This window comes from Accipiter gentilis, chromosome 17, assembly GCF_929443795.1.
Source record: "Accipiter gentilis chromosome 17, bAccGen1.1, whole genome shotgun sequence".
Lineage (NCBI taxonomy): Eukaryota > Metazoa > Chordata > Aves > Accipitriformes > Accipitridae > Astur > Astur gentilis.
Genome location: NC_064896.1, coordinates 8,308,916 through 8,328,101, shown reverse-complemented (window position 1 = coordinate 8,328,101; position 19,186 = coordinate 8,308,916). Strand labels below are relative to the sequence as shown.

Below are 19,186 nucleotides of genomic sequence, written 5' to 3'. Positions count from 1 at the left end.
AGTAAGTTTGCAGATGACACCAAGTTGGGAGGCAGGGTTGATCTGCTTGAGGGTAGGCAGGCTCTACAGAGGGATCTGGACAGGCTGGATTGATGGGCCGAGGCCAATTATATGAGGTTCAACAAGGCTCAGTGCCAGGTCCTGCACTTGTGTCACAACAACCCCATGCAACACTACAGGCTTGGGGAAGAGTGGCTGGAAAGCTGCCTGGTGGAAAAAGACCTGGGGGTGCTGGTTGACAGCTGTCTGAATACGAGCCAGCAGAGTGCCCCGGGTGGCCAAGGCGGCCAATGGCATCCTGGCCTCTATCAGAACTAGTGTGGCCACCAGGAACAGGGAGGTGATTTTCCTCCTGTACTCGGCACTGGTGAGGCCACACCTTGAGTACTGTGTACAGTTTTGGGCCACTCACTGCAGGAAAGACATTGAGGTGTTGGAGTGTGTCCAGAGAAGGGAAACGAAGCTGGTGAAGGGTCTAGAGCACAAGTCTTATGAGGAGCAGCTGAGGGAACTGGGGTTGTTTAGCCTGGAGAAAAGGAGGCTGAGGGGAGATTTTATCACTCTACAACTACCTGAAAGGAGGCTGTAGCGAGGTGGGTGTCAGTCTCTTTTCCCAAGTAACAAGTGATAGGATTAGAGGAAATGGACTCAAGTTGCACCAGGGGAGGTTTAGACTGGATATTAGGAAAATTTTCTTTACTGAAAGGGTTGTCAGGTATTGGAGCAGGCTGCCCAGGGAAGTGATTGAGTCACCATCCCTGGAGATATTTCAAAGATGTATAGATGTGGTGCTCAGGGACATGGTTTAGTGGTGGGCTTGGCAGTGCTAGGTTTGTGGTTGGACTCGATGATCTTAAAGATCTTTTCCAACCTATATGATTCTATGATTTTATTTTAACTTTCTGTTTAATAGATATAATTTTATTACCCTAACTAAAGCTTTGTTCTTAGGGAATTAGTGGCTATTTTAAAGTAATATAAAACCATATTCAAACAGCTTTTTTTCTAATCAGTATAATTACTGCTTGTTGGTTTTATCACAGTGTCCTTGACTTTAATTATTTGCAACTTGAGAGAAGAACTGTTCCTCAGCCAAAATTTTATATTCAAAGCCAAGGCAGATGGGCTTGAAAAGAACAGAATGAAAGTGAATAGCAGTCTAGCCTGATGCTAATAGCAGGTAGCTTTCAGAAATTATATCCATAGTATTTAGTTTGAGCGAGTCTGACCAAGCTAGACTTTGTGTTTTAGGATTTTTGAAACAGGATTTAGTGCAAGAAACTGTACATAGCTTGCCAGGGCTTTTAATAGGGAATTACTGGCATAGCAATCTTGTGCAGAACAGAAGTCAGGCTACTGATCGGTGCAATTCTGCAGTCCATTCCTCTGCTTTGATGCCTTCTGTTTTGAAGTTTAGATAATGTGTCTCCATAAATTGAGCAAGCAAAGTAAAATGACAGGCAAAACACCTCTCCTTGGTATTTTACATTGTTGGTGTTCTGTGCAAGTTGGAATTAAACCAGGATGGCTATTCAAACCAAGTCTAGATTAAATAAAAAATATTGTTTAATTCACATATTACAAAATTATTTTCATCAGGTAAATAATGAAAATCACCCCATAAAGGGAAAAAAGTATGGTATTTTGCTGGTTTTCAGAAGCATAACACTTGACTCATTTTTCTCAACGTTTTTTTCATTGCTGCAACTCATTTGATGGCTTGTTCCACAGCTGGTTACATTTTGTGCTGGTTTTCTCATTCACAAGCCCAGTGGCCCGCAGTATTCTCACTGCCAGAATCTACTTTTCCGACCTCCCTCACACACACACAAAAATAGAAATAGATATAGATGGAAAAAATGACCAAACCCCAGCTGCCCCCAAAGCTGTTAAACACTGATTTCTGCTCTTCTGGGATTAGCAAACATCAGTCCCCTTTGGGAAGCTGTGGCTTTGCATGGGACGGGGAGCAGGACTGATGGTAGTCGCTGTTCTGCCTTGCAATTGCGTTGGCACCCTCTGTCATGGGTGCAACTGCAGCAATTTGGGCTCGCTATGGAACTGAATATATGAAGATCTGCTTTGATACCTCTTTTGTTGCAGGCCCTTATGGTTTTAAAATGTTCTATAATGGAAACTGTGTGATAAGCTTATCTGAAGCACAGTCGCCTTGAGTTTTATGCAAGTTAAAAACCTAATTTTGAGGTTTGAGGGACCACAAAAAAAAAAATTCAGTGTTGTTTATCTTCACTTTTTAGAAATCAATTTTGTTCATGGTGAGTGCTTGCTAAGTGAGATAATACACCGAGGTGGCTCAAGCTGAGCAGGTGCAAAGCACTGGTTTTGTTTTTTGGAAACCCAAGCCCTGGGCAGTGCATCTGTGCGCACCTCTCCTCCTGGGCGAGGAGGCGGCTTGCAGCACCCCGGGTGCTCGAGGCTGGCTGGAGGGCAGGTGCACTGCCCTGGGGCACGTGCCGGCCGGAGGGCTGGAGCTGGCTGTGGGCGGCCGGGGGGATTAGCCATTTTGGAGGGCGCTGTTAGGGAAACAAAGGCGGCCGGAGCAGCTGCTCCCCAGATCCTCCTCCCTGGGCTTCGGCACTGAAGCTGTCAGCAGCTTCGCTCAGCCTCTTCTGCGGGAGGAGAGAGGCAGGTGGCTCCCCTCCCAGGCTCCGCGCTCGCAGCGGTAATGGCAGGGAGAGGCTCTGACCTTGCTCGTGGTCCAAGTGCTTTTCCATGCCCGGCCACGAGAAGTCGTGTGGCGGCTCTGCCGGAGAACTTGGTGATGGGGTAGGTGATACAGGTTGAAAGGCTGCGGAGCTGTATTTACATCACTGTGACTTAGGTACTCTGTTTTGCCAAAGTGAAACATAAATAAGATGGTAAAAATATAGTTTAATTTACTATGGCTGTCGCTGAAAAGGGGCATCCTGCTGCCCCGCTTGCGTGCTCGGTGTGTTCCCCATCCTGCTGGCCCCCCCCAGCACAGGGCTGTGTGAGACCAGTGCTGTTGCCACTTAAAGCAGCTTAGAAGAAAAATTGTCCTTGGGTGCCTCTTTTTTTTTTCTTTTTTCTTTCTTTCTTTTTCCTTAGAAGGTCAGATCCCAGATCTGGACTGCTGTTCAGCCACACAAGCACTTTGGTGGCCACAAAAGAAGGGGTGTTAGGTGAGCAGGAGTGGGTTGCTGGAGGTAAGGAGGGGCAGGAGCTCTTCCTTCAGCAGTAGTTTAAACTGTTTGTGGTGCAGGAGGCCTTTGCTGGAGAAAGACCCCATCGCTCCTAGCTAGTCAGGTGTGCTGATTAGGGACATCCCTTTCACCCAGAAATGCATGCTGCTTCTTGTTCTGCCCACTTCTGTGTAACAACAGCAACGAGCACCAGGTCTTTGCCAGATGTCTTCTGCTCAAGCTGCTTTTTCTGGAGGTTCTGGAGGTACAAAGTATTCTCTAGAAGAAAGCGTGAAACCACCAGACGTCAAGTTTTCACTAGCCATCTAGGCAAGCGGTTACTGCTCATCTGCTTTGGTTCATTCATTTGCTTCCAGGTGCCACAAGATGCCCTACTCATTTGGGAAGAGCGTCTTCTTCACAAGAGTAACTAACATACTCTGACATGACTCTGGGAATATTTTTGTCTTTCTAATTATTTAGATCCTCCTCAAAAACAAAGAACTGCTCACAGCTTTTAAACAAATCATGGAATGGGAAGTTACTGCTGTATGAATCAAAGTGTGATGTAAAATCTTTTTCCATACTGAAGAGTTTAGTTTGGGATTTTTCTAAGAAATTACACAATGAAACGGTGTCAAATAACAAAACTGAAAGACAAGGGACAGGACAGCACCCGTTGGTATCAATTAAAATATTCTTGCTGTTGGCCATTGTATCCTACGCTCCTATTCATAATCTTAGAATGCCACAGTTTCTCTTAAGTCTTGATTTTTCTCTGTTATTCCTACAAAAAGTAAAAAGGAAATAAGCTTTTATATTTAAAGTAAAACTGATTAAAACTGATGGAGGAAAAACTGGAATGGTGACAGTAGTACTTTATATTGTATACTTTCCTGTGTGTGGTGTGAATAGGGTAATTTCAAAAGAACCTGAGTTATTGAAGAGACTTATTGTAAATTCAGTTGATTTACAGTTAAGGCAATAAAGGTAAGTAGCTTTGATTAGGGGAGCCAGCCTTGGAAAATACTCAAACCCTCAATGAAATTTTACCCTGGCATATATGATACACCCTGGCATGTAAAACCTTTACCTGCCCTCAAATAAGGGAGAAGAAATCCTTTGTGTTTTCATGGCTAACACAAAATTATTCCAGGCTGCAAAGCATCTCCGTGCTCAGCACGTGGTGCTCCACCACAGGCTGGCTGCACGTGCTCAGAGTTTAAGTAGGTCTGGTAGGGGCCAGGAGGGGGAAATAGCAATTGTTTTCAGGACACTGGAAAGTTCTTTCTGTTAACTTGTTTAGTCACTTTGCATGGGGACAATTCCATGATGTGAAGGTGCCTGAATGCTCCAGACAGGAGGGGAAACCAGAAAGACATAGAGAAGGGAGAGCCGGGTAAATGGCCTTTTGCATTTCCACTGAGATTTACAGCAAAACTTTCATGGCTGTGGAGACAGGAGTAGGTTGTACCTCAGTACAGAAAGTCGCTGTATTTGATTTCTTCCAAACCACTATGTGTTTTTCAGCCTTTTTTCTAATTTCTGTAATCCACTTAGGTTCTGCTCTGTGTGCAATAATGCACACATGTGCATATGGAAGAGACAGCTCTGCTGGAATGGGAGAGGAGGCACCTACTTGCTTTTGGTGCAGTTGAGATGGAGCTTGTCTAAAGAGGTTAGGGCTTGTTTTTAATAAACTGGCTCTGAAATGAGAGGGTGAAAGAAGAGCAATTGAATGTATAGGTCAGACTGTTAGTGAACATTGGTCAGGCAAAGGAGGAAGCCGTGGAGGACACGTGCATTATCTTTTGCCCAGCAAATTGCAAAAATTAATCAGGTTGTGAAAGTAACATGCAAAATTTACTTTTCATGGTTTTAAAACCCTGGGGGATAGCAGCTCTTTGGTATAGTATGTAAGATCTCTATGCTAAATGCTACTGGGTTACTTAGCTTCCAAAATAAAAATTATTTTATAAATTTTCATCAAAATTCTCTTTCTGAAAAATGCAATTGAAGTAATAAACTTGCTTTGTGAATTTGGCAATAAACAGTACTGCATGTAAATACATTTAGGTGTACAGTCTTGTCCTGATTTTTTTTTTGTTTGTTATATAAATGTTCTAAATTAAAACAGGTTAGATTGAATCACGCTGTTTACTGACCTAGTAGACCAGACTTGATCATTTAAAGTGTCTTTAAAATCATGGTGCACATGTCTGATTGATACATTAGCTTCTGTATTCAGTATGGTACAAGTAAAAGATGTAGAAATGTGCCACGTGCATTTAAAAAGTCTGTTTGTATCTTGAAGCTTAAAGCTAAATCCCTTGTTTATGAAATCTTCCCATATATGAATTTTGTCTTTTACTTGGGAGATGGCAACACGAGTTTAGAAAGCTTGTGGGTGGAACATATAACAATTAATGTCCTCTGATAGCCTAAATGATAAGCCCCCCCAAAAGTACATAAAGCTATGAACACCTTTTTTTGACAGGCTTTGAAGACTGCTGAGGAACACACGATTTGAATCATTTAAGCATTAGAATAGTAATACCCATGGAAGAGCCACAAGACTTACCCGAACAACCAGTAAGTACATTTAAAAAGGCTAAAAATGAACATATAACACAAATTGGTGATCTCACAAATTCAGTAGAAAGTTATTTTAATTAATAATGGAAAATAAGGCTTGTACTTAGTATATTTATCTAGAGATGAAAAATCATTTTGCTGTTAGTAAAATGTGTTGTACATTTCATTTACTATAGTCATACAGGCAACAGTAATAAAATAAAGAGTTATGTATGCTTAAACTCTATAATGTTTCTAAGCAAAATTGTGCCTAATAATTACTCGGAAAACCAGACCATTTCAAGCCTGTTCTGGAGAAATTAAAATCGACTGTTTTAATAACAGAATCGGCATGCTGGTTATTACAGTGTATATAGTCTTTAATTCTTCTTGTGCTTAAGATCTTGAAAAGGTCCCGTGATTCATCATCTCCACAGGTGGAAAGCATTTTTTAAAATTCTTATTTAACAGTGTGTTCAAGTAGGGAAATGTGACTTAAGTTAAAAATTGCTGTCCAGAAATCTTAGATATTTGCAATACTGTCTGTATCATCAGTAACTGATAATATCACATCACAGAAGTTTTGGGTAGAGCGATTATTAATACAGTATGATATAAAGTTAAATTTGTATGTCTGAAACATAATAGCATAGGAATTAAGCAAAAAAGATTATATTAAATTCCCAAATTAAACCTGATGCAAACTCAACAAGAAATTGTCAAGTTACCTTGAGAGTGAGGCTTATTTTAATTTTGGAGACCTTTTCAAATGCATACAAAAATAGAGTAATATGCTGAGGGCAATTTGGTAATGTTCCTATTGAAAAGATTTTGGTGCTTTTTTAATGGAAGAATTTTATGTTCTTCATTTAACTAGTTAGAAAATACATTGTAATGACATTTATGCAATTTTATGACTTAGGAACAAAGTTGAATGAAATGGAAATGTAAATTTACAGTTGTTCAAAATATTGCTTGACAAAACCTTCAAATTATATGTACATAATAGGCACAAAAAGTGAAACTTATCAGCAAAAACATGTACTATGAACTCCAAATATTTGTAGGATGTAAAAATGAGTTAAATGTGTGTGTTAAAAAGGGAAATATTTGTAATTACATCCTTATACAATGAAAACTGTCTTTACAAAATTTTATTCTTCAGGGCATGAGAGACAGGGTAGAGCTAATTTTTAGTAGATGAACACATCCTCTGTAAGCAGATTCTGCTGTAATTTTCAGCTGAAGATTTTCTTGGTAATTTCTTTCAATTATTTTATGCCAGTCAGTCATTCTGAGACAGAATAGAAGACTATATTGATCGCAACTAATAAGTGACATGGTATTATTTTGAGTATAGTGGCACATTCTTGCAGGAGGAAATGAAAAGAACAATCTTTTTGGTTTTTTTGTAGTGAAACCATTTCTGAAACAAGTTAATTTTCCTAATAAAAAGAAAACTGAAGTCAGCTTTGCAAAATCCTGCCTGCCCAGTAGCCCCACATTGATATTGTATAAACTTGTTTTCTTTCCCAAATCATTTTGCTTTTCTTACTCATGGGAACAAGATTAGTATGTTACTTCAAAAAATAATGTTTATGGCAAACTATTGATAACTGAATCCAGAAAGGAGCCTATAGAAAAGTCATCAGGCTTTCAGTTCAATGTATTTTACTTTAAAAAAAAAAAATAAAAAAAGAAACCAGGTCATTTTCTTGTGTTGGTGTGGACCGATGCTAATAATTGGTCCAAATGTATAGTGTGTCTTTTCTAAATGAATGTTAGACTTCTCACTTACCTCACGTACTGCTGCCTGGCATGTTAAACAAGCGTGTCTTTTGTCCTGTTTTTTTAATGTTTCTTCCCTTTTCAGACTTGAACCAGAATGGAAAAGTTTCTGTGTACGCTGCAGTGCTAGTAAACAGAAACAGACATGGGAAATAAAACAGCAAAGGGAAGTTTGGGGGAAAATGATCGAAAGTGACCTCTTGACCTTCTAATGAGAATTACTAATTTATAATATGTTATTATTCTGGCTTAGTTTTTAGAAGTAGTCCTGTATAGTAACCTCTTATTTGTTGAATGCATTGTGAATGCATGTAGTTGATTTTTTATAATACTGTATTTAATCCTTAATGCTAGAAAATGACAGCTATCTTTTTATAAGGGATGGTGAACTTCTGTTACACTCACTGCAGACATCCACTGGGTTGCTTTTGGTTTGGAACAACTTATTGTATTGGACAGCAGTGGCAAGCTGGAGTCAGTGATAGGGAGAGCATGATGTTGGGAAGGGCTCCAGAAAGACCCAACACTGCCAAAACTGTAGAAAAAAAACAATGTTCATGTGTTTGGGCTGCAGATTTTTCTTAATTGAAATTGGCAAAGGGTTTGCAATAAAATTCTGTGTTCCTGACTTGTGTGCAGTCCTCTGTTCATGACATTGCTGGGGTCTTAAATGGCTTTGGCAGCATTTGCTCCAACAAGTCATTGCCTCGCTTGTTGGCTAGCTCTGAGTGTGGGGGTTTCCCTGGTTCTGCTTGGGCTTGGAAATTAGCCTGTGAATATCAGTTGGAGAGTTGGATTCAGTCATAAAACAACTGTTACCTTGATGTTAGGATACTTTGTTTCTGTTTTGATTCTGACTGTAAATAGAACTGAACTGCAGTGCTGGTAGATCTGGGGCAGGAACAGAGTTTTCCAGCACAAAGAATAATTTGGATTTTCAGTTATAGAAATTTGTGATTTGGGAGTACGGATCAGCTAGTATGTGTCACCTGACCTAATTTTTTTACTTTTTTTTTTTTTTCAAATCAACATAAGCCCAAAACTGATAGTGAAGTAAAAAGATGGAGGTAGGAGCAAAGACGTACCTTATGAGACACATCATTCATTGTAGTGCAGCAGGAGAGCTTAGTGAGATAATGTCTGAAGTTGCTAAAGCTGAAACCTGAATCATTGAGGTAGACCACATCTTTTTCCTTGTTTTCATTTCTTTTTTCTTTTTTTTCGTATTTTTAAAAAGAGTAAATTCATTTCTCCTGTGTGAAAAGTCTTCAAACTGTGATCCTGTCACTTGAGAGGGGACAAAAAACCCCTCAGCATCTCTGCAGAGGTTTTCAGAGGGAAGTGTGTTTGAAAAGAGGAGTTTGAAGAGGTTTCAGCAGCCTTTTCTAAAGCTCATGCAGGAGGGGATGAATAGGTGGCCCATGCAGGGTTTGGGGTTGGCATGTGATCGTACAGGGCTCAGCTGGGAGTATAGCGCATCATGGCAGCACTCTTATTGTGCCCTGAACATCATCCTTAAGTTATTGTCACTAGGTGCCTTTTCTGCATTGTGTGTTTTATGACATGTGGCAGGAGAGAGAGAAAATGCTTTCCAAGCTCATGAAAGACTGTTTAAAACTGTTCCCTCCCACTTAAATTTGTAGCATAAGTTGCAGTGATTAGTGATGGATAGAAAATAGGGTTTGCATCCCACTAAAGTTTCAAGATTTTGTAAATGTTATTGCTTAGCATTAAGACGTTAGGGAGAATTTCTTTTAAAAATCTACAGAGATGGGGACTAGCCAAGGCTAGCCAGTTAAGGCAGGAACCTGATAGACTGAAATTAAAATTTGCTGGTTTTCTTCACTTATGCTGCATGCTCGCACTGGCTATCCCATGTTCCAGAGCCATTTAAAGAGAGTATGAAACCCTCTCCAGATATTTATTCATATTTTAAAAAGAAATTAACTACTGACTTAAAGGAAAACTCATTTAAAATATTGTTCTCTGTACAACACTATGGGCATGTTTCTGGCAGAGGGGGAAGATCTCCCATCAGAGGAGGACAAGGCTCGATGGCCTTTCAGTGTAGATACTCATCAAGGCAGAAGTTCCAGTCCAGGAACCGAAGTCAGCAGAACAGTGGTTTGAGCTCAAATCCTGACTATTGAGAGGTGTTCTAAGAACAGCTGTTCCATTCTGCTTGTGATGAAAATGTCAATAAAACTGATGTGTTCTTGCAAAACCTTGCTTCTTTTTTGTTTGTTGGTTTTTTGTTTGTTTGTTTGTTTTGGGGTTTTTTTTGGTTGGTTGGTTGGTTTTGTAGTTGGTTTTTTTTTTGTAAGTGAGCTGATTTCTCTGTCTACCTCCCATATCAAAAAAACCTACTGAATTGACGAAGCCAGATTTTATCGAGCACCTGACTGGAAACAGCAGCATTCCGCCTATGAAATCCAAAATTCAAGCTGCCAACTCTTAAGTTAATTTTTATTTTTATCCTCAATGTACTTTTGGTCTGAAGCAGTTTGATATTTCTTTTTCTGATGTGATTAATTTTTTTCTATCTGCCTTCCTTAAGAACCCTGTGGGCAGTCTGGTACCCTGAGCTCTCTGGTGCAGTGTTGGTGGCTGAGATCCCTGCTCAGGAGTGGGTGGCAGGGTCTCAGGGAGGAGCTGGAGCACCTGCTGCAGGACAGAAGGACACCGAAAGGAGTTAAGGGGCACCATGGATGGGCAGCAGCCATGCTCTGATAACTCGGTTCCCCAGGGGAACTGGGGGAACACTAGTCTGCTTTCCCTTAGTGCTGTAGTTAACTTCATCTTTAGGTGGGGAAGGCTCATACTGCTCCTTTAGGCCCTGGACCTCATGGCAATGGGGACCAGAAGTAGCGTGTATTCCCAGCCAGGCAGGAGAGGTGTTCTGGAGAAGTCTGTGAAGCTGTGGGGCTAAGGAACCACAACAGGAGTTAACTTCAATGCCAGTGTTACAGCTCTTTGCTCAGGTTGAAGTGATGAATGCCAGAAGATTGGAGGCTATCTAAGCCATTGTACTGCCATAGTGTTTTGTCATTGCCTTTGCCTTTTTTGTGTGTGTGATGAGTGCTAATGAAGTTTGTAGTGTTCTGCTGTGAAATGCCAGAGGGAATAGCTGCTAGCAAGACTGGTACAGAGATGAAAGCAGACTGAGCTCTAAAATACTGGTAGCTTCATCAGGGAGAGAAGATTGTCCTTTCAGCTTTCCCCTTTCCATCCTTACTGTTTGCTTACTCCGTTCCCCTTGCTGCTGCCTTGAGTCTTTATCCTTTTTTGTACCTCTGCCTCCCAGCTCCCCCTACCCAACAGGAATTCACCAGTATTTTATTAATTTATTTTTTAAAAAAGGTTTTGAACACATTTTGACCTCTCATGCTTAAATTGCATTTTCCTGGCTTTTTATTTATACTCACCTGAGAGAGACAAACTTGAATAACATGGTGAAGTTTTTATGCTAGTGGGTTTCATATGTGACAACAGTCTTTGACTACTGTATCCGACTCGGAGGGCTTTACAGCCTGGTACCCAGCACATACCTTCCCAGACCCTGTTCACAGAAGATGTGCTAAACAGTGCTGTCTACTAAGTGCCCTGCGGGGACCAGGATGAACAGTGAGTGCAGCTGGCTACTGAAGCAGCAAGTTTGGCATCTAAACATGCTCCAGAAACATGGAAGGCTGTAAAACTTTCTGCTAGAGGGAGAAGGTGGGGGAAAGAAAAGCCAGTATATCACAGGAACATCTTGCTCAAAAGACTACAGGCTACAGAAACTAACCCTGTCATCCTGCCACCGATTTCAAAGTTCTGCCTGCATGCAGAAAACCAAATTTGTGTTCAAGGCAGTGCTTTCTGTTGTGTAATACCCTATATAGGAACTAGATCCAGCTGGCCACCTACAAAAACAGAATAAATGCTGTATTGTTCTTTACTCAGCAATGAAAATTGGAACTCCTAACTTATTACAGAAAAAATATTCATGTTTCTATCTTTATGTAATATTTAAATAGAGGAGGGGAAAAAGCAAAGGACCCATGTTTATGGCAGTTGTGCAGAGTAAGATTTTCTTAAAATTTATGGCTGTTTTATTCAATTCATAAAAGGACAATTCATAAGGACAATTCATAAAATTGTCCTTATCAGACATTTGTAGCTGTATATCCCATCATCTGTTACTTACTTAAATAACATAGCAATTTTGCTAACATGTTCAGCTTTAGCACTTGTTTTCTAATTAGGAAAAAGCTTGTTTTGAGATGAAGAACCCATGGTTACACTGGTTAGCTCTGAAGTTCAATGCAAGGCTTTCTGTATTTAAACACTAATGTGAACTCTATAGTAACCAGTGGTGATGTGCTAATGGAGCTGTGTGTGCATAGATTCTGTCAAGGACAGCTCTTAGTTGTGTCGATGAATTTTTTTGTCTTTGCAGGTGAAAAAAGCCAAGATGCAGGAATCCAGAGAACAAAGCTTGAGGTACGTAATTTTGAGTTTGATTTTAGTGTGGAACAGTTATTAATGTTCTTTTATCATAAGCTTCCATTTTAGAAGCTTGCATATAATTTTATTTTTCACAGAGACAGGGCACATATAAGTCACTTTTGTATTTGATACAATTTTGAGATTAAGTTCCCAACTAAAAAAAAATTAACTGGCCCTTTGGTATTAAGCTTTTATAAAAGTGGCTACAAAGAGTCTTAATTGCATCATCAAGCATCCTGTTTTTCACAGTCTGATGAGACTGTCATGTACTGCACATAATATGCATTTATTCTGGTGAGATTCAGAATATTTTAATAATATCTGTGCTATGATTCTTAGCAAAACTATGTGTATAACTGTTTTGAGAAATTAAACCCTCTCAAATTGATAGCCTCTTCTGTTTAAAGCTGTTGTGTTGTACTATTTTTAGCCTCAGTAGATGCTTTCTGATGTATATCGTATTTAGGAATTAATCGCTATTATTACATATAGTGAGAATAGCTATATTAGGGTTTATTTTGTTCCTGTGAGTAGTAGCAAATACTGTGAAGAAAGATTTCTTTTTGGAGCCTCTGACATCCCAGTGTGAGTGAGGAGGGAACACTGTGTGTGCCATTCATGAAGGAGTGGATGTGATATATCGAAGCCCTGAATGGGGACATTAGTATGTATTATTTAAAAAAATCGAAGCGAATACTTTAGCAGGAAACAGTGAGCAAGCAGTAAAATTCATTGTATGTCTAAAAGTTAGAAATTTGCGCTAATCACTACAAGCTCCCTTTCTAGCCAGTATGAGGAGAGATTAACCATATCCTAAGAGGATTTTTTCCTCTCTGTTGGCTACAAAGGAGCTGGGGGCAGCATGGGCAGGTCTCAACATGCTGGGGTGAATGGTGTTGATTCTCCTTCAGCGCGTTACTCTGCTTCAGTGCAATCACAGCTTTCCTACAGGCGCCAGTAGCTGCAAGATTTGAGTGTAAACATCCTTGTATAGTATTTAAAAATAGAAGGGGGGGGGGATAAAATTGCATTTCTCACCTGCTTAAATATTCTATTTAAATATTCTGGCTCTATTTTGATAAAACTATATATGATTTTAACTTTGACCTGTGGAATAATTTTAAATAATTTCTTAGACCTGTTTCTCCTCAGCAACATGATTTTCAGCCTATGTCAATACTCTGGCTGTATTTGTTTTAGCTGAATTGTGGAAGTGGGGAAGGGAAGAGCTGTATCCAGTGAGGGTCCTGTCTTGGGAGCATTAAGCATCTGTAAGAGTCTTAATGCTTTTGTGAATACAGCATGCTCAGCTGATCTGTGGGATGCTCTCAGTGGTGCAAGGCAGCCACAGTGCAAGTGAGAATTTTTATCTGAGTCTGTGACAGTTGAAAAGTTGTAGATGATGGAGAGTAAGAGCACTTAGGATGGATGTGTCCCAAGAGCTGCAGGTGCATGTGTTGAGGAGCAGAAGTGATAAAGAGAGCAGAAACATGGGCTGGTATAGCATGGTCAGAAACATTATTTTATCTATTACATTTTCCATGGGAAGTGATAATAATGAGCAGCTCTCAACCTGCTTGCAAACTTCATGCCATTTAACAGCCGTAGGTTGACTATCTGTGCCACAGAATCACAGCATGTTTTTTCCACCAAGAATAATAGTACACAAATAGCCTGAGTCTCCATAGAAATATGTTCTTTTCTTGCAAAACTCATGCTATATTATGGAAGTCTGTTCATCCACTAGTATTGAGAAAGATTTTCAAGGATTTTGATTATAAAGGTTTTCAGGGAGAAAAAACATTTTGGTTAAGCTTCAGTTCCTCTCACCAGCCAAAGGAAGAAAACTCACTTGTCTTATAACCAAACCCATCGCATTTCACTGGCCAACTCCCCCCTTACGCTGTCCCAGGTAAGCTGTACCTCCTGCCCTAGGGGATTATCTCCAACCCATCGTGGAGCTAGGAGCTGGACAAAAGGGGCCTGTCATTGCCTGAAGGAGCAGTCCAGGGGAGGATGGAGCTATCAGGGCACTGCTGGTGGATATCATACACTCCTCAGCTTCTCCTTCCCTGCAGCCTGCAGGAGCCAAGTAAATGCTACTGTGAGTGGTATATCGTGGCCCTGCTGTCACAGACTCCTGTATCCATGGGAGGTTGCGTCACTGCTGGGTTTGTCCCTGAAGACCAGTGCTGAAGCATCCTTGAACTGGCTGTCACTTCTGTACTTAAGAAATATATGTGGGTTACTAGATTATTTTGGATTTTTCATGCACCATTTCAGTTACTTGTCAATGTTTGCTTTATATGTAGAGCAGGAAGTACAGATAATTTCTTAATGAAACTGCTTTTTCCTTTTATAATTGCCTTGTTGGCTTTAGTTTTATTATTGCTAGTTCTGCCACACAGCTTTTCATGAAGTTTTGGGGCATCTGTGTGTTATTCAGATATTCTCAGGCTGCAGTTGTACAAGGTGAAGGAGCCAATACAGCTGCTTATTGATGCTGAGAAGGGGAGTTCTACTTGTAGCTCAGGTGTGCACCAAGCATGGTGTTTGCTGGATTCCTCCAAAAGCTGAGTCTATTCAGTATCCCAGCAAAAATAACTGCAGAGTTTTTGTGCTGGATGAGCAAATTAAACTCTCATGGAGAGCCTGAAGGGTGTCTGAGCTGACACAGGGGAGCAGAAGTCTGTGCCCAGGCAGCAGAAGAGAAGTTCATACTTGCCATTGCAGGCAGCGGCTCCCAAGCTGCTAGGTCTGCTGAGCTGTCAGTGAATCTACTGCCTTATCTTGGAAGACCAGTTGGTGAGTAAATGTGCTGGAGATGGTAACAGTTTAATGTCTAAATAGAGCTGCAAATCTCTCTCTTGGGATCTCTGTGTGAAATATCAAAGAGTGCAGAGGTAGTTTCTGCTAAGAGTCAGTTTGCCTTGGTTAGGGAGGTTGCACCTAGCGGTTATTATGCCCAAGGATGTTAATGTAAGAGTTCATAATGCTAACAGTTAGTCTGTCCTGGCAGTCATGTGAGCAACGCAGAAGTCAGCGATCAGAAACCTGAATCTTCAAGCCTTGGTTCAAACCTTCCCATGTCCAGTGAGAGTAAGTATCTTCTGGAGTTCTGCTACCACTGTCTTTCCTCTTTTCTCCCACTGGTCTCATTACTTTGCTTCATCAAGCACAAGCTTTGTCTCCTCCTTGTAATCTTTAGCCTGTTCTCACTATCAATTGTAAAGTGAAAGTTTGCTGTGGTGCTTACAAAGCGTTAGTGCCTGATAGTAAGCAAATACCTCTAGGAGATTTTTTTGTGTCACTTCCCCCCAGCTTGCTGCTGGGTACTGCTATGTCTTATCTGCCTTATACATGATTTTTCTTGAGGGAAGGGCTTCAGTTGATCAATAATAATGTCTGTTCTAAAAGATGTTATTTTTATAAATCATTATCTCTACACAGCTGGTTGGGTCTTTTGTAATACTGTGCCATACAGTTAATCTTATATTCTGAACTGTATTGAATGTCTGCAGAAATTCCTTATGAAATTAATGGAGGAGAAACTGAGGCAGAAAATAAAAAGATTACATAGTAAGTGAGATGTGGAATGTATCCTTTCTTCTGAAAAATGAGGGCTGGAGGTTATTACAAAAGTAGGATTCCTGTGTAGAATACCTTTGACTACCCATACTTATTTATGAGTGAAAATCATCTCAACTTGACTGAAAATATGTAATGTGTAACTTTCCATTGCTAACTCATCTTTACTATTTTAACCAATGTGCTGTGATGTCGCAGTTGCAGGAGTTACCACAAGTTTTAGCCTGCAAAATCTGCTGCCTAACTGGATAAGTCATTTACAAATTCCAGAAGTTGCATTCAGTAATATTGTGGGCTTTTTCTTTTTTACACCATTACCTGATTCTTTATATGCTATTTTAAAAATAAGAATTCTAGAAATACCATTACTACATTACTATTCAGATGAATATTGACATTCTTTAAAAAAAAAAAGAAATACATTTTTTTGCATGAGGGATGTGATATCTGACAAGTGTTGAATGAAAACCCTTAGGTTCCAAAGTTCCCAGTTTGTGTTTCCTGTTGTATCCTTGTACTACATGGGCTTCACACCATGAGTAAAGGCAAACACTCAGGACTAGAGGGAGGTGATTCATAGAGCATTCAGAAGGTGCAGAGCGTATGGCTGATGGTTCGTATTTCTCAGCTGCTTATGCTCAGATTACATTAAGAGAAAGTTATTTAGGTAGCAGAATGCAAATGGTACAGTTAGGGTTGCCTGTGCAAACTAAATTGCTCCCCTTAGTGGATGTAACTGATAAGAGAGCTAACTACATGATGATACAAGAGCAATGATGTAGGACTGTTCCAGATAGGGAAAGCCCAACTTGGAGCACATCACTGGCACCTGGAGCAAATCCCAAGGCAAAGTATGCTGCCATCTGTGACCGTATCTTTTTTTGAAGGCTGTTAGATGAGTCTCACTCCAGAAGGGAGAGGGAAAGAACAGTCTTTTGTCATGTTAGTGATGGAAGATCCAGGCCCCTGGACCTATACGAGAGATACACTTTTATCCAGGATCCCTCTTAGGCAGGGTTGGAACCTGGGTGCTTTGCCTCCTTCCAAACTGGTGTCAGATGAATAAGCTGGATCCACAGCAGCACAGCTGTTTGTTAAGATTTTGGGTATGGTGCTTGTAGATCCAAACTGATAAACCCATGTACTGTTCAGATTTAAAGTCACAAAAGTAATCTAGCTTGGAGATCACTGCAGTATGGGGGTGGCATGTGCCAGAGGGGCTGTACAGTGCCAAATTCTGTGCCAGGGGTCCTGCATGTTCTTGCTTTACTAGTTTGATGGGCAGCTGAGTATTTATCAGGTCAGCTCTGAATCCAGGGTTTTTTTTTAATGGCTCTTGGGTTAAGACATACCAGCTCAAGCCCCCTTCACCCCAACCCAGAATGCTGTAATTAAGAACTGTCATGGATGGGGTATACTAGAGCCATAGGCAGTGCTAAGTGAGAAGATTTTGAACATTTACTCCTTGGATTTGCAGCCTGAGTGACTCTTTCTTACCAGTTTTAGAGTGCAATTGCTGTGGATTTATTCAAGCAGAAAAATGGAAACATCCCGTTAAATGTAACTGCCAGATTTCTTTAGAGGTCATCTGAATTTGAACTCTGAGCCTTATGCACTGCAGCTCCACCTGTTGTCACTTGATGTGTGGGATTAAATTTGTTGAGCTGGGAGCCGCTCATTTTTAAAGGAAAAACAGATTGCTGGAGTTATGCTCTGGGTAGAGTATGTAGAAAAGGGAAGGGAAGAGGAAAGCTTGGCAAAACAAGCATCTGCTTTGGTCTCTGCTCTGGGACACAGAAAAGAAATGTTAAGCTTAGCACAGATGAAGACCCTTTGGTATATGTAAGGTTTTGGGCAGGGCTGAAATCAGTTTTTTCATGAGAATTGCAAAATATGACGGTACCAGCTGGTAAAGAGCACTGTTACAAAGGGAGAACTAGTATTGACTGAATCATCTACGTGCTGTGAACTGGCAAGAAAAATATTTTTGTGCTGTTTTAACAGTGCATGGTATGAGAATTTGCTTTGAAACAGATATTCAAGGCACTAAAAAACCTTTGTAAATCCTATGTCTTGGTTAAAATGTACTGTGCATACTGATATTTAATTGTCATTATTTGTTGGGTTTTGAAATTGCCTGTGTAACTATACTAACTATTTTTTTCCAGTTATGACATGCACTGAATATATCCCAAGGTCATCAAATGATTATACCTCACAAATGTATTCTGCAAAGTAAGTCGAACAATTGTTACTAAATGCTGTAACTCTTACTTCTTTCTGAAGTTATCTTTTTGCATCTTCATGCGTTTCTGTAATGCTGTAAATCATACTTTCATGTCTTCTGGCAACAGATACTCATTGCTGTGGACACTGAAGCTGACAGAAGTCACCCTTTGGCTTCAGTGGCAGTTGTCTTATGATCACAAGGATAAATGAGCCACTTCAAGTAATTAACAACACAATAGTCCTGTTGAATAATGCCCATAATATTTGAGGAACAAACAAACTGGACATATATAAGGGGAATATAGGATTTTCTGGTCATTTACCACATTTGGGGATCTTAATAATTCTTCCCATTGTAGCATAGTAGGCCTTAATCCCCTGTGTTTGCTTTTGTGTAGTCTCTTTGTGTGTTCCACTGGTTTTAACACGCACTACTATATTGTATTAGCTTTAGGATTTGGTGGTGTGAGGCATGATAAGGGAAACTAATAGCTCATGCCTGTTGGAATGGGGAGTTTGCTCTTCCCCTCCTGCCCTGCCATCCCAGTCCAGGAATAAGCACTAGTGCTCTGGCATCATGGAGGAGAGCGTTTCCCCTGGTGTCACGGCAAGAAACAGGCGGCATACATAAAACCAAGAGCCTGTCGTATTGGGAAATACAAGCAGGTATTACACTAAGAGCACATGTCACTATGTATTGATTCTTCTTCCTGAAGCAATTTTTTTATGTGTCTTCTGGTTTGGAGGCTGAAAGATGCATAATGTAAATAGTTCTTTTTTACTTTTGTTCTTTCTTTTTAATAAGGCCATATGCACATATCCTTTCTGTACCTGTATCGGAAACAATGAGCCCTTACCCTGGTCAGACTCAGTACCAAGCACTACAGCAGTCTCAGCCCTACACCATCTACCCCCAGACCACCCAAACCTACGGACTACCTCCTTTTGGTAAGAAGTAACCTTTCAAAGACTTCTCAGTGCCTGCAGTTACTGTCTTATGTCTCATTAAAAAGCCAATGTTAAGCTTAAACAGGTATGTTGGAGAGAGGAGTTTGTACGAGAGCACATGCCTAACTTAAAATTGTAGGTCGGTATCTACAGTACTGATGGGACTTCATAGTATAAAATATTATTTCTTACAAAGCTGTTTTCCTGGCCATTAATTCGGATGTCTGCCCATGAAACTTGCCAGATGGTTCTTAGTTTGGGATCATAATTTTGTCTAGTTGTGGTATAGCTGTGTTTGTGCAGTTTCCTTGTCAGTGAAGTCACACAAGACCCCATACTACAGCATCTCTGCTGAAGGTATTTTTCCTTTCCTTTTTGCTGGCCAGGATTGAGAATTTTTTGTT

The 19,186-nt window shown here is 40.4% G+C and overlaps 1 protein-coding gene across 8 annotated transcripts in view; it reads left to right on the top strand.

Moving 5' to 3' along the window:
• The window catches only part of EYA3 (EYA transcriptional coactivator and phosphatase 3), a 60,215-nt gene that overhangs the window by 14,405 nt on the left and 26,624 nt on the right, over positions 1 to 19,186 (top strand). For 4 of the 8 annotated variants that reach the window (XM_049819795.1, XM_049819792.1, XM_049819788.1 and 1 more), the window contains exons 2-6: positions 5,662 to 5,756; positions 11,968 to 12,011; positions 15,037 to 15,116; positions 17,774 to 17,840; positions 18,640 to 18,782. In XM_049819795.1, the coding sequence (XP_049675752.1) occupies positions 5,724 to 5,756; positions 11,968 to 12,011; positions 15,037 to 15,116; positions 17,774 to 17,840; positions 18,640 to 18,782 (367 nt within the window). In that variant the 5' untranslated portion in view covers positions 5,662 to 5,723. Of the gene's footprint in view, positions 1 to 4,724; positions 4,843 to 5,661; positions 5,757 to 11,967; positions 12,012 to 15,036; positions 15,117 to 17,768; positions 17,841 to 17,959; positions 18,055 to 18,639; positions 18,783 to 19,186 lie in introns of those variants that run through there. The other 4 variants (XM_049819790.1, XM_049819791.1, XM_049819794.1 and 1 more) reach the window with 4 other exon arrangements.